This window comes from Rhinolophus ferrumequinum, chromosome 25 (assembly GCF_004115265.2).
Source record: "Rhinolophus ferrumequinum isolate MPI-CBG mRhiFer1 chromosome 25, mRhiFer1_v1.p, whole genome shotgun sequence".
In the NCBI taxonomy this organism is placed as follows: Eukaryota; Metazoa; Chordata; class Mammalia; order Chiroptera; family Rhinolophidae; genus Rhinolophus; species Rhinolophus ferrumequinum.
This window is the reverse complement of record NC_046308.1, coordinates 23327465-23342768: the sequence shown is the minus strand read 5'-3', so window position 1 is coordinate 23342768 and position 15304 is coordinate 23327465. Positions and strand designations below refer to the sequence as shown.

The 15304-nt window shown below is 44.0% G+C and overlaps 1 protein-coding gene and 1 non-coding gene across 2 annotated transcripts in view; one reads left to right on the top strand and one right to left on the bottom strand.

Moving 5' to 3' along the window:
- The window catches only part of CRKL (CRK like proto-oncogene, adaptor protein), a 30490-nt gene extending 17318 nt beyond the window's left edge, over positions 1 to 13172 (bottom strand). The window contains exons 1-2 of the mRNA XM_033097808.1: positions 12362 to 13172; positions 2839 to 3304 (exon numbers count right to left, since the gene is read on the bottom strand). Of these exons, the coding sequence (XP_032953699.1) occupies positions 2839 to 3304; positions 12362 to 12672 (777 nt within the window). The 5' untranslated portion in view covers positions 12673 to 13172. The remainder of the gene's footprint in view (positions 1 to 2838; positions 3305 to 12361) is intronic.
- Positions 6391 to 6464, top strand: TRNAR-CCU (transfer RNA arginine (anticodon CCU)). Its single transcript has one exon. It is a non-coding gene; the product is annotated as a tRNA-Arg (tRNA).
- Positions 13173 to 15304: the final 2132 nt, after the last annotated feature.

Genomic DNA, 15304 nt, shown 5'->3' with positions numbered 1-15304 from the left:
CAAGGAGTAGGGACACCCACCGCTCCCTTTCAAATCAACTTGCTTCTTGAGAAGAGGTGAGTAACAGAGGAATGTGGTTAAACACAGGTCTGTTTTAAAAATCTTTTTACTTGCAGGAATGTTCTTTCAAAAATCAAGTTTTATGAAAAAACTTGTGAAATTATTCAAGAAATAAAGTTCACTTAAGCCATCACCATTCTCTGTAATACTATCAAGGGGAATAACGAGGCTTCAATTACCGGTACATTTTGTCCTACTTTTTGTCTTACCTTTCTCATTTTAATTTTAATACTTTTCCTAGTAACCTAATTGCTACAGTCCCAAGAGAGCTGTTTTTAACAAGATCAGACAGGCACCACTAAGTTTTAGAAGATAACACAATTCACAGAAATATTTACTTATGCTATGGCCGAAAGTTTCATTTAAATATACAGAATCAGAAACAGCATTAAGCGGAATTTGGCAAAGGTGTATTTCTCAGGTCCCACTTACACTCGTTCTTTGATGGGGCTTACATGGCTGGGTTAGTGTCACGAGGAGGCTGCAGAGGTTAGTGTCACAGAGAGGTACAGACACCTCTCTCTGGGGTCTGAGAGACTAGGAGAGCTGCATAACGGCCACATATATGGGTGACCTTAAAATATACGTTATTAACCAGACAGCCTCTGTCTCCTCACGCCGGTCTCTCTAAGGCAGGGGTTGTCCATACTTTTCTCAACGTTTTTCACCAAGGGCCATATGTGGTAAAATACACAAACAGCCGGGCCACTCACTCGAGGTGAAGTACGTATTGCCTCACCTGGTTTATTTAAGTGAACTAAATATATTTTTGGAATTTGCTGCGGGCCAATAAAAAATGGATCGCGGGCCGCAGTTTGGACACCCTGCTCTAAGGTAACTAACTACCTATGTATCCACCACCAAGCCTAAGTGATCCCCTCTACAGCACCTGGTCTCCCTCTCCACAGTCCCCTGTGCACACTCCAAGGAATGCACAGAAATTATGGATTTCTAAGATGCACATCTTAGAGCCAGAGGTCAACAGGCAGGTATCCTAAATGGAGTGAGGCTTTAAACCCCAGCTCAGGTAAGAACCCAATTCCTGACTTCCTTTATGGGGCTTAGAATTCTGCCTGGGAGCCTCAGGCCCCCAAGGTTCTCACCGTGGTGTGCCAACAAGCAGCTGCCCTAATACATCCAAGTCACACCACATCTGAATCCTCGCTCCCTACTTCTATGAAATGACAGATATAAAAATGTCTCAGAAGGCAGAAACCACTACGCAAACTGGAAGGTACTTAGGGCCCAGTAAACCCCAAGTTATTTTAGGATGCTGAGGTGTAGACTAGGCGAGAGGTGTGTACCTGTGCAGGGGCAGGTCTGTATGGAGATGGGGAAGCGGGAAGGCCTACTCAGCCAGGACCCACTGTTCTTCCACTGGGAAGTCTAAACGCATCTGGGTCCTCCCCAGACCTTATCCTGGTCCTTCCCACAAGCCTCACTTTTTCTTTACAGCCAACATGGGAGGGATAAGTAACCACGGACTCTTGAAGGAAACAAACCTTCAGGTGTAGTTTGCTGAGATATGACTCCTGGTCCAGAGAATACTGAGGATAACTAATGAAAAAATACACACCAAACAAATTATAGCTAACTTTTATCTGTGCCCAGGCTGTTTTGTGGGTTAAGTTTTGCTGTTTTGAAGCAACAGGCTCTATTACTTCATCCTTCTGCCATGCACCTAGGCTGTCTCCCAACCCTATCTTGCTTTGACCTTAGGGTAAAAACAGAAAATCACTGACTTAATCTGTTTCTTTAACATATATGCAATTTTATAATATTAAGAAAGTATTCAACTGCAATCGTATGATACTCACATTGCAGTTTGTGGTTCACAAATTATCAATAAATGAAAAGAGCCGGGATCTGTGGCACCAAATCCCATGTTCTGATACAGTATTTATGGCCAACCTCACTGTAGGCGTTTTATACCTCAGAAAAAAGTAACACTAAAAAATACATGGGACCATTCTTCTCAAAATATGAAGTTTTAAAACCTACTTTATCTGTCGGATTCTCCTGTCCTTTTTCTCCCCGAGATTGTCATGGTGTTTGTGCTCATATATGGTCACCCTGGGCTTAATCAGATGTCTCACCAAACTTCTACCTTCTGGTAGAAACTGGTATTGGAGTTTCACTACCACCCTCAACGGGCTCATCAACACTGATCTTAAGGACTTCTTTGTATTTCCATAGCCACGGTAATATGCTAAGTTTTGCAAGACTTTTTTTTTTTTAAAGGCAGTTAATGTTTAGTTAGAAGAACATGACTTGGCGATTAAAATGTTCAAGTTCTATTTCATGCTATTATAATTTACAAAATCCTTCGTAACACCTGATATATTTTTAAGTTATTCCTCTGCCTAGCTGAAGAGAAGACATTTATTCATGTTTCTCCTCAACCGAACTGAGCACCATGTTAGGAATATGGAAATGTACAAATAGCTATGTGCGTCTGTGTTGATTTCGTCTCCAGGTCATAGGTATTTCTTAACCATCCTCTTTCCTTACCGGAAAGAAGACCAGTTACTGTGAAACTAAATCTATGGGAGCAGAAAAGAGAGCAAGCAGGCTGAGAACCTGGGAGAAACAAGGTATAGGAAAAGACAAGAATCATGTGGGTCACACAGTGGATTTTTCAAAAATCACCAGTTTTCTTATTCCATTGAATATAACCTTAAATGAGCAGTCATCACTTTGCAGAAACAAAACTAAAACTAAACATGAAAACTGAATGTCAAAGAACCCCCCAAAAAAACAGCCTTAATAGATTTTTACCTCCAATGCCAAGGCGGTCTTATCATAAGCACAGGGTACTCTTTTCTGGATTGCTTTTGCAAAGACAGGTCCATTCTGTGTGGATGGTAAGGGGTTGATCGCTGCTCCCGGAGTACTAGAAATCGCAGGTAGAGGAGTTGTGGTCTGAGGTTGAGCATACGCATGAGCAGGTTCTGGGATCCCGTAACTGTTGGAATTCCTATTCCCATGCTTTCCGTGTGGTGAGGATCTCACAAGCTTTTCAACATAAGGGACGGGAATCATCCCAATCCGGCCGTCCTTGTTTCGGGCACTCCACCACTGTTCTTCAGGCTTCTCTATTATCGTCAGGATCTCACCCTTTTTAAAGGGCAGGTCTTCAGCATCATTTCCAGGAAAATCATACAGAGTCCGTACATATTCCACATTTTCTTCTGCTGTAGGGAGGTTGGGTGCTGATACAGATCCCATTGGTGGGCTTGGATACCTTACAAGAAAAAAAAAGTTAAGAGAAAAAATCTTTCTTTATATCAGTGTTTGTCAAACTTTTTAATAAACCATTCCGCATAATACATTATCTCCTCCTTACATGCTCAGTAGTTATGAAGGTTCTGTTACAGTTTTACTTTCTATAGTTTATATTGCAACAGAATATTCTGAACACGCCTTTTAACATCACATGCCAAGTGCATACACACATATCTGTTTTATAGGAACCTTTTGTTTACACACACAGATACCTTGTCTGAATTTATTTTTACAAACTCAAGTTCAGTTCAGTAGCTGCCTTCCTCAGAACCCTGTGGCAACCACCAGGGACTCTTCCTCCTGGTTCTAATCTATGGCACACATCCTGCACACTTCCTTAGGCACCCGCAGAGAAGATGACAAAGACCTTTGTCTCCATGTCCCTCAAAATGCAAAAACCAGAAAAGGGTTTATGTTTTCCAAATTAAAACAAAACAAACAAAAACCCTCATATTGCATCTTGTACTAGAATCATCATCTGAACATTCAAATGAAAATGTGAAAGTTTTCGCTGCACGACTCACAGGCAAGCGTTCTCTCTCCTCTGAGCATCAGTCCATAGACACAACCACACCCCTGTGCTGTGCACACAGGTTGTGTGCACTTGCCTAGTATGTTGCAGACACACTCCCGGAGATAGTGGTAGAAGCACAGTCCCTGCTCTCCAGCAACAGCCCATTTGTAATGCCTTCTGCAAAAGTACAGAAGTGCTGTGTTTCCCTGGAAATAAGACCTAGCTGGACCATCAGCTCTAATGCGTCTTTTGGAGCAAAAATTAATATAAGACATAGTCTTATTTTACTAGAAGACCGGGTATGATATAATGTTAGTATAATACCGGGTCTAATCTATAATCTAATACCGGGTATAATATAATACCGGGTCTTATATTAATTATTGCTCCAAAAAGACGCATCAGAGCTGATTGTCTGGCTAGGTCTTATTTTCGGGGAAACACAGTATCTCTTTATCTAAGAATGTTCTGAAAAGGTGTAAATACACGAAGTTTTAGAAAAAACTATTTTGCCATTAGCATTTTCCCCCCTTAACTTTTCTGAAGTACAAAAGCTAAACCAGAGTAACAAACCCCAGGCTTCATCCAAAAAGTCTGCACCTGTTTGACTTTGCCTGCAGGACCATCACCAGAGCCAGGCTCTAGATAGCCCTGAGGGAACATGCTAGGATACTCCCACTGACTATGGTTTCCAATCAGCTCATGGCCATTCTTTCTTTTGCCCCCAATGATTTCAAAAGTTATTTCATATAAGAACGTGATCTATGTTGAAGCATTTTATTAAAAAAAAAAAAAAGGTTTCCTTTATAAAAAGTATCACAACATTCAGGGAGAAAAGGAAAAAGAGGGGGGAAAGAGGAGGGAAAAAATCCCGTAGTTCCTGCCCTAACGTAACTACAGTTCTCCTTCCCTTCTTCTCCCCGCCCACCAGCCTCGTTTATGGCTTTCTTAAAAAAAAAAATCTTGTGGCAATTTTCCTGCCTAATATCACACCACAGGCGTTTCCTTCATCACTGGTCTTCATGATCACTTTCACAGGAGGGTACTATTTCGTTCAGGCTCAGAGAAAGAAATGGTATGCTGCTGCAATGAACATCCCGATGTTTCTGGATATTTAGTTTTTCTGTCTCCCTATTTAATCATCCATGTCACAAATTCTTTTCACCACATTTTCTCAATGTTGGATTTTTTTGTAAAGCCCAGAATCCCAGATTAAAAAACAGGAATATTTTCATGGCCCTTGGTACATATTGCCACACTACTTTCCAAAAGGCAGAATTCATCATTTGGCAAAACTTGGATCATTTTAATGTAAATGACTAGCTTCACAGTCATCAGAATACCATGATGATGAGGAGCTTGATTTAAAACCTAAAAGCCTTATTACTTATTAACAACCAACTAAGGGGCAGATTGCTTACTATCAGTACATCTAAAAAGAGATCGCAGGAATGGTAGGAACAGCAAGTGTTGACACTCATCACCTAAGCTAGGCATTGTTTGCAGTCTTTGCAGACATTAAATTGTTTCATCCTTATAGCAATCTGGTGAGGCGGATGTTGTTATTATCCCCATTTTACAGATGAGGAAGCCATAGCAGGGGTTAGATTTGTACTCAGGCAGTCTGGTTCTGGAGTCCTCACTTATAACCGCTAAGGTATGTAAGAATTAACGTCATAATGTGTTTGAAACATTCACAACAGTTCCTGACCAGCACTGAGCATCCAATTCACCCCCCACACCACCCCCATTAAAGTACACTCCTCTTCCTATTTCAAGGGCCACAAAGATTCTGTGAAAAGTTTGGGTAGCAGTACATACATTTCAGATACTTCACTAAGAGCACAATGGGTTCCATCTCAGACTCCATCCAAGGGTATTTTATTGTTTGTACAGTTAAAAATTAAAAGCAGTTCATTCTACGACACAGAGCGTGAGGACACTAGGACCGCCTCAGTGGGCATTAACGCTAATGAAATCCACTTACACAGGAATCCACTGGCCTTCCTACTATGTACTAAAAATTTGGGGGACAATGAATTGAAACCAAGTTCCTGCTCTCAAAAGACATCCAGTTTAATAGAGGAGGAGACTTAAAGGCAAATGAAAGCGTAACATGCAGTTATTATGAGTCATGACAGAAGTTGACCGGGCCAAGAAGCGCCTGAAGGACAGAGTGAGTCCAGCTAAGGGTCAGGAGAACAGGCAAGGAGGTAACGCACAAGAAGCTCAAGATCAGCACCCTTTGAAGTTCAAAGAGTTTGTGGAAGATAGGCTTACATACTTTGGTTCTGCTTCAGAAAAAGAATAGAGGTCCAAAGGTTCAAAGGCTCCCTTCCCCAGCCTTCCCACAGCTCAGGGGGCACACTGCTGGTTCCTATAAGCACAGATAAGCCTTGCTGGGGAGGCCCCCAGAGGTTGGCAAACGTCTGTAAAAGGTTGCTACGTTCGAGGCTTTGTGGACTACCTATGGCCTTTGTCGTATATTCGTTTCTTATACATAGACCCTTTAAAAATATAATTACGAGGCCGGCCCAGTGGCTCAAGTGGTTGGAGCGCCGTGCTCCTAACGCCGAGGTCGCGGGTTCGATTCCCACATGGGCCAGTGAGCTGCGCCCTCTACAGCTAAGATTGTGAACAACAGCTCTCCCTGGAGCTGGGCTGCCATTAGTAGTAGCCAGAGATCGGCAGGGGCTACTGTGTGCTGCCATGAGTCGTGAGCAGCTGTCCCACGACTGGTGACGGACTGCCTCGGCCAGGGGGAGCGCAAGGCTCATAACACCAGCATGGGCCAGGGAGCTGTCTCCTACACAACTAGACTGAGAAACAACAGCAGCGTGAACCGGAGTGGGGGTTGGGGGAAGCAGAAGAAGGGGGGAGGGAGTTGGAAAACAGAAGAAAATAGATGGTAAAAGAATCGATTCCAAGAAGATTGGCTAAGTACCTCTCTAGCAAACTGCTTTGGATAAATTACCCCTTCTTTACCACTCAGTGGCACTGAACACTGAGGACCTCTCCCATCCCCAGGCGTTCATACCATCACTAATGATTCTCCTTCTATGAGTCTAGACCTCCTTCCACAGCTTCTCTTCCTCTGCTCATTCCAGTTCTGCTCATTCTGGGGATGCCGTCTAAACTTAGACTCCCAAATCTATACATTTAGCCCCCACCTCTTTTCTCAAAAACAAACCCATCAGATTGCTAACCATCACCTGGCTTCCTGTTGAAAACAATCATCCCCTCATCCTGATCCTTTCTCTTCTATTTTCTCAATTAAAGACACCATCAATCATCCCTGAAGCCCTCACCTTCTACTGTAAGACCCAGTCATATTTTTGGAGAAACACGGTATTATACATGTAATTATCCAGTGAAGACTGTCAGTTTCCATTTATGTTCCCACCGCGTTTGATCTTCTCACAATCCCCTCTCCTTAACAGCACCTGATTAGTCCTACACTCTTCTCTCCCTACCCAGTCCCACATCTCAGAAGTTTCTAAAACTGGCCATGGCAATTCTCTTCTTAAAAACTTTAGATGACTCCCACTGTTAAACTCATTTATAAAGCACAAGGGGCTCTTTACAATTTAGAACCATTCTTCCTCCTCCCTAGCCTGCTGCCCATCACTCCCATTAATTACAACTCCGTGCCTTTCCCAGCATTCACTGCTACTACCTCTTCTACCTCATACACTTGTTCTTATGCTTCAAGAATCAGCTGAAAGAGCACCTCCTCTTTCAAGCCTTCCCTGACCCCTTAATTGATCATATTTGCTTTTAAGCTCCCCTGGTATATTTGAATTTGTTCAATATACTGAGCTTCTCAAAGACAGAACCATGGTTTACTCCCATTATGTGCCTTGGGTCTAGTACTGGGCTTTGGTATACTCAATATATTGAAATTCCTGTTGATAAAATTAAAATGCCAAAGACACAGGGAAGCATTTCCCATTACTGTTTCTATCTTCTTTTTTCCTTCTTAAAAAAAAAAAAGCTCTGCCACTCCAATTCCCTAAACCTGGTTTCATTCTGTTATATAGACAAGAAAATCCCGTGTGCCACTGGGTTTGCCTTTCAAGCCTCTTCACCTCGCTACTGCTCTACTCACACTCTTAACCTCCATTCTGGACTAGCTGCCACATGCCTGGTGGCCCAACCTTACGTGTCAGGATCTTAGCTCAGACTCTAGGATAATTGAACTCCCACTATTAAGCACTTTTACTTATCAGAACTAAAATATTTTAGCCTGAAGGAACCTTAGAAATAATCTAGTACAAGTGTGCAGCTCAAAAAGGAAATTCTTTCTTAGGTAAAAAATTCTGTTGTTTAAGATCTGAGTCTTAAACAAGAGAAATGTCACAAATCAAATGGTTACCGGTTCTTCATCTGCCACGGGAACACAACTCTTAACTGGGCAAGCTTCCATTCTAGGCATAGTGACAATGTTCTTATATCTCATCTGAACTGAATTAACATGATTTAAACTACTGGTAAGAAGAAACTCAAAGTGTTATTCAGTGCTGAATTCTATGCTAATCGAAATTACAGGTAATCCTTCTCCCCTACTCCTAATTATAAAAGACCAGATCTAAGTTCCCTTAAATATTTAGAAGGGGATGTAGAGGAAGTGCGACCCTACTGCCTGTGATATCCTCTGGTCCACGCAGAGGTTGCTTTCTGCCTCACAAGTGTGAAGGTTCTCCTCTGGGTGTTTGGGTAGGCTGAGCAACCTTTGTCGGTTCTCCCACAGCTACCTTATCATACTAGCTAGCAGGGAAATGACCTTTTAAAAAATCTCTGCAACCACTGACCTCAAGAGCATGACAGGGACTGTCGATTCAATGCTAGCATTTCCATTTTACCAGGTACATGCAATATGCAATGTCTGTTGAGTGAAAAACAAGACTTTTCTCTAAGGGTCAACTTGCCTCAGTTTTAAACTTTTTACTTCTCATGATTCTTCTCCTAGCCTTTATACATAAGCTAGAACTGGAAAAGCCAGTTACGCAAAACACTTTCAAGTTTCTAAACCATGGGAAAATGTAGTTCATATCTAAACAATCCACTTAGAACCTTCTAAAACATTGTTATTAAACTGGAAATAACCTCTAGTAAATTAAAAAAACACTACCGCTTACCTAACAACTATAACTTAATACACGGAATGTTAAAAATGTTTATGCTCAAAAAAAAAAATGGAAGTGAAAACCACCACAGGTTTTCTGTTTATCAAATGATTTGTAATATAAAAATTACACCCTCAGAAAGAGAATCCTTTAGGGTCATTCAAAATCAACAAAAGCCATCTGACATGATACCGTTTGGGGGTTAAATTTAAAAACCACCACAAGAACACCACAAATACAAAAAGCAATTGCAGTACTGAGATAAACCCAGAGAACACAAAGCTGCAAATACACCACTGTCATCTCTGTTTCTCCTTTCTCTTGCCCCATCATCCCCTTCCCATCAGCATCAATCTTATCTTCAAAATAGGCATCTCCGAGCCAAAGTGTTCTATGTCAGTCTATGTCTGTATGACCTATGACATACACTGTGTCATCAGTCACCATCATTTTGCACCTGGATTACAGTAACAGCCCCAGGTCCCTCCCCTGCTTCAAACTCCTTCCACAGCACCCACTGCACTTTAAATAAAACCCAATTTCCTTACCTTGACCACAGTATCTCCAAACTCTTCTTATAACCTGTTCCTTTAAGAACCAGACTCCCAGTATGTGGTTGGCTTCTCATGTCAGGACTTTGCATAAGCTCTTCTCTATGCTTGGAAGACTCTTCCCCTTAGCCTAAACCTTTCCAAGGCTTGCTTTTCTTCTCTATCCTTAGGTAGTTTCATGCTTTCTCTGACCACATAAGCTCAAGTCAGTCCCTTCTATTATATTTTCTTGGCCTAGGTTTACTTCCTTCATAGCATTTCTTAATTTTGTATTTTATTTATTTTTCTACTTTTCTGCCTCCTCCACTAAAATGTAGTTCCACGATGAAGAAAGCAATATCTGTCACCCATCTTTCCTAGTCCCTATCTCTGGGATAAAATTTTCTTGTAAATATTTGAATAAAAATATAAAATTAAAAGTTAAGGAACATTGCAATAAAAAATCAGACTAGAACAAAACAAGCACCAATTCTTAAATTCTGAGTTAAGTCATACAGTTATGATCTTCTGCTGAGCAAAATAAAAAAAACGAACTATTAGCCACGGCGTATGAAATTCTGGCTTCAAGAGCTCAGTTATGATGCCTAAAAAGCTAACCCACTTAATCTAGCCTGTTTGGGGTGTGAAAAATCATTACACTGACTTTTGCATCTGGCCAAGGTTTTACCAGCCTCTAGATTTCTACAAAGGCTAATAACACATCAAACCAAATCCGTGAATTTCAGGCTGGGGAGAGGCAAAGATTCAGTATAACAAAGTCATTCCAGTCAGGATCTAATTCAGCCAGCATTGTGAAGGCCCTCCGAGATACCAGGGAAAATGAAAAACTAAATTACAGCAACACGCCTGGGGCGGAGGGCACAGAGAAGGAGAACTAATCAAAGCTGAATGTGAGGGGGAGGGTCAGGGAAAGGTCCTATTATTTGAGAGGTGCCTGGAACAACAGGTAGGATTTCAATACAGTAAGTGAGGAGTGGGTGGGTAGGCAGTCACTGAAGAGCCAACAGCCTGCGCAAAGGTTCCGGGAATGAGCGAGCGGCCTAGCGGGGCGGCGGTCAAGGTGGGAGGAGAGGACAGGCATCGATCACATCTCCGAAGGCACAGTGTATGGAAGATTTGGAGTCGTTGTTGGGGGTAGTGGGAAGCGACTGAGGCCTATCAAGCCATTTACTTACACTTTTTGAAACAGCTATAGTATATAGTACCTGTCACCTCAAGAAAGCACAATGCCTTGCCCATAGCACGGCTTAATAAATGCCTGAAATTCATGATATGATTCACCTTCCCAAGTTAGGAAAATCATTTACGTAAACACATTACAAAATCTCACTACCATGGATTCTAAGATTCTATCCCTTACATTGTAATTATATCGTGCTCAAAGTGAGTCCAATTACCAGCATCTTCGGGGACCTGGAGTTTCACCAGATTCTTGGTGTCTAGGTCTTTGTTACACAGTATTTGATTTATAATCACTTTGTCCCAGTTTTTAAAGTCCATTTACTTCAGCAGTTAATCTCATAGTCATTATACTGTCATGGCTTTGTTTTTTTCTCTATCTCTACTCCACAGAAGCCAACACTTAGGGTGCTCCTTAATGAATTATAATACCTTATAATGATTCAAGCTCGGAGTAATCTCGTCAGCAAATTCATAAAATCAGAAACATCTCATCCCCCAAAATCTCCTGTATTTTTAAAATAGATGTTTAAGAAACAAATTGGACAGTGAAATACCTTTTATTTTTAAAATTCTAGGCAATTTCTTCAGCTCAAATTTGGCATAATTTCAGCTCAAATCTGGCATGAAAGAAACATCTGATAAAATACTGACTAAGACAAATTAAAGCAAATAATCAAATAAAAGAATGCATTTTATTTACAAAAGGGGATGCTTGATGCTCAGTGTCACTTAGGGTTGTTAACTTTAAAAGGTATTAAATCATTAGACTTAATACAAAAAAAATCTAAAACTGAACTACGATAGAATTAAAGTGTCTTTTAAAAATTTCCCTTAGTAAGCAAATATTCTAGCCTTATTCCTCCTTGAAATTAAACCAAGTGGATTTTTAGCCTATTAACGGTCCAGCTTGGGGGAAAACTGTAAAATAAAATAAATAAATAAAATGCCCTCACTGAAGCCAATGCACCTTCTTTTAAGATTTTTTTGTAACTGATGTATGATAAAATAGAATGTGTCTGGCTTATTTCAAACCTGGCACCAAGGTATCGACATACAGTTCTGATACTACTTCACATTTAAAGGTTTTTGTTCCTAAACGCTAAAGCATTGTCATTTGTCGATCGTTCCAAAGGCTGCAGTCCAAGAGTTCTTAACCTGGAGTTCAGAGATCTGCAGGGAGTCCAAGACCCTTGAATGGCGTGCAAACTTGTGTGTACGTGCATTTTTGGGGGGAGGGAGAATGCCACGGCGATATTAATATTCTCAAAGAAGTCTGTGATCCAAAAAAGGTTTAAATAAAAAAATCCCAAAACAACAAAAACCCTCCTTTAGCATGATAACCAAATAAAGAATGTGATGAAAAGCAAAACGCGTACATTTTATCTATGCAACCGCCGTTAAATCTGTTTAAGACACATCCCCTTCATCCACAGTGACCCAGATCCTGGCACTAGCCTTCCCTTCCGAAAGGCTTCTGGAAAGTAATTTGGTTCAGAATAGGGGGAAATGAGTTCAATGACCCCTCTCCCCGCCCCCCCCCCACACACACTCTTGGATGGACCCCAAGCGAACCAACCCAGCCACTGTCGACCTTCCTCGGGGGTCGGGGTGCGTAGCGCGCCCGGCTGCGGGCGCTCGCGTACCTGGGCGCGGGCTCGATAAGCGTGGTGGTGTCCAGGTAATGGATCTTGTAGAACTCCAGTAGGGCCGGCAAGTGATCAAACTCCTGGTCCCCGATCTTAAAACGGCGGTTGGGCAACGAGTTGATGATGTAGTGGGAGACCCGCGAGTTCTCGGACACCGACAGCACATAGTCCCCCGGGCAGGTGGAGGAGTCGCGGACTAGGAACATGCCATGGCGCTGGCCCTGGAGCCGGGTCTGCGCCTCCTGGCGAGACACCGGCCCCATGTACCAGGCGGAACGGTCTGATGAGTCGAACCTGGCGGAGGACATGGTGTCGGGCAGGCGCTCTGGGGCGGCGGCTGCTCTTGCCCGCTCTGGACGCCTTTGCCCGCCAGACGGCTTTGGGACCGAAGAAGGGCCTCTCGGCACACCTCAAGGCGCGCTTAGAGGGCCGAGCCAGCACCTTCCTCTTGGCTCTGGGCCCGCAGCATCCTCCGCCTCCGCCCGCCTGCTCCGGGGCCGCCTCACGGAGGGAGCCGGCTCGGGGAATGCCGGGCAGAGCCTGAGGTCGGGGCGGGTGAAGCCGAGCCGCAGCAGAGGCCGCCCCGGGGTTCTCGGGATGCTCGGCGTCCGTGGGTGCCTCCAGTCACTCCTGACCTGAAACGCGTCGGCTCTGCGCTCCCACGGATCTGCGCCAACCCCCGCTGACACACCAAACACCGGAGTCCAAAGAGCGTCGCGCCTCTAGGGCGGTTTTGCCCAGCCGGTTCCCAAGAGCTACAGCAACAAAATGGCGGACGCGAGATAAGCCGCCGGCCACCTCCCCCTCCGCTCACCGCGCTCAGTCTGCGCACGCGCGGGCTCGCCTACCAGCTGCCGCCGGGACCCTCCCCGTGACGTCGCGCGGCATAGCCAATCAGGAACTCGGCCGAGACGGCCGGGGCGTGCGCCGCTCGCGCGCTATCCCGCGTTCCGGGAGGAGGCTGAGGAGGTGGGGAAGTTGGCGGCGGCGGGCACTCCCTTCCTGGGCCACTGTGCGCCGCCGGGGGCGCTGCCTCTGCCGGGTCTCCCCGCACTGGCAGGAAAACAGCTGGAGCCGAGAGGGAGAGGCATTTCGAAAACCTGTTCTGGGAACAAAGCGTAACGCGCTGGCCGAACCTCCGGCCCTGGTAGCGTGTCACTGAGGTGACCTGGCCGGCGGAGGAGACCCGCGCTAAGAGAGACCGACGGGAGTATAAACCCGGATTGGCCGAGGTGGCTCAAGAAGATGATCGTGGGGGCTGAGGCGACACTAGATAGGGGGAGTAGGTGACCCTGGCCCGAGGAGGCCTTGTAGGCCTAGGGACCCAGAGTGACCCGGTGACCCGACAGGCACAAGTGGGAGGTGTAAAGGTTGGATTGACAGGATTAAATGGTCTAGAAAGTGTTTAGGGTAATCTGGCGGTCACTGGCGCTGAATTGATGCAAGTTAAATACAAAAGCCTCTTGGGCGTGGCCTCAAGGCCTCGCCTGCCAGGGATTCTACTGGCTTCTCCGAGTTAATCTTCCCCCTTGTTCACCCCTCTCCTGCCTTGGCCTCCTAGTCTTTGTTCTCCCCACCCTCCAACTAGATTGTAAATATTGAGAGAGGATCTTGTCTGAATTGTTCACCTCTGGGCCTAGCACAATGTCGGGCCCTAAGTTGATGCTTTCAAATATTTGTTGAGTGAATATTAAAAAACCTCGAAGTTCCTGGTGCCCGATTATTGGTAGCACCACTCCCTGAATTGAACAGAAAAGAAAGCATGTCCAGAAAGGGAGATGCACGCAGTACAAACCCATGCTTAGATCCCTCTTTCAATGCAATTTCATTTTGGCTGTTTGCACATCCCCTTCCTTCAGGTTGAACATGTCCTAGAATGTATAGGGTGATAGGTGATGCCCATCCTAGGGTAAACTCAAGGGTCATGGGCTGGTGCCTTTTGTGACTCAGCAGAAGCACGTTTTCATCAATTGCCCACACACTTTCATGTATTATTTGAAGTTTCATGAATTGATATGCACTATCTAAATTAGGTATTATTGAGTTCTTCTGTTAAGTAAAAGGCAACCTCAGGTACAACTTGAATAGCACAGAATTTGAAGCTAACTGTTGAGGTTCAAATCTTGACTCAGTCAATTGACTAGCTGAGTGACCTCTGGCCAGTTACTTAATCATTCCATCCTTGCCTCATGTATTATTAAACAGGCTAATACATGTAAAGTACTAAGAATAGTGCATGGCACATATTAAGTATCATATAAGAATCTTTCATTATTTTTATTCAGTCTCTCCCTGGCCTTCTACCCATAGCCTTAAAAAAAGTGCAGATCTTAAAATGGGTGTGTGAGGGTGGAGAGAAAAATCTCCATTTGATTTTCTAGCTGATTTTCACTGCCAGATTTTCCCACTTCACTGAGCACTCCTTGCTCAGCCTTCTTCGTTTGGCTTCTACCCTTACTTTGCCTGAAACTGGTCTTTGGAGATCATTAGTGATCTCCATTGAATCCATTGATCTACCTAGCTTTAAGTGTTTATACTAAAAATCTCTTTTTTCTTTTTTAAAAGATTTTTTTGGGGAAAGGGAACAGGACTTTATTGGGGAACAGTGTGTACTTCCAGGACTTTTTTTCCAAGTCAAGTTGTCCTTTCAGTCTTAGTTGTGAAGGGCGCAGCTCAGCTCCAGGTCCAGTTGCCGTTGCTAGTTGCAGGGGGCGGAGCCCACCATTGAACTGGCAACCTTGTGGTTGAGAGCCCACTGGCCCATGTGGGAATCGAAGAACCGGCAGCCTTTGGAGTTAGGAGATGGAGTTAGGCCCATCTGAGCCACCGGGCCAGCCCTAAAAATCTCTTTTTGAAAAGACTTTTCTCCCTGCCCCCAGCTCCTAGTACACTAACAATTTCTTCCACCTCTCCAAATATACTTTCTCAGCCTCTTCCTGT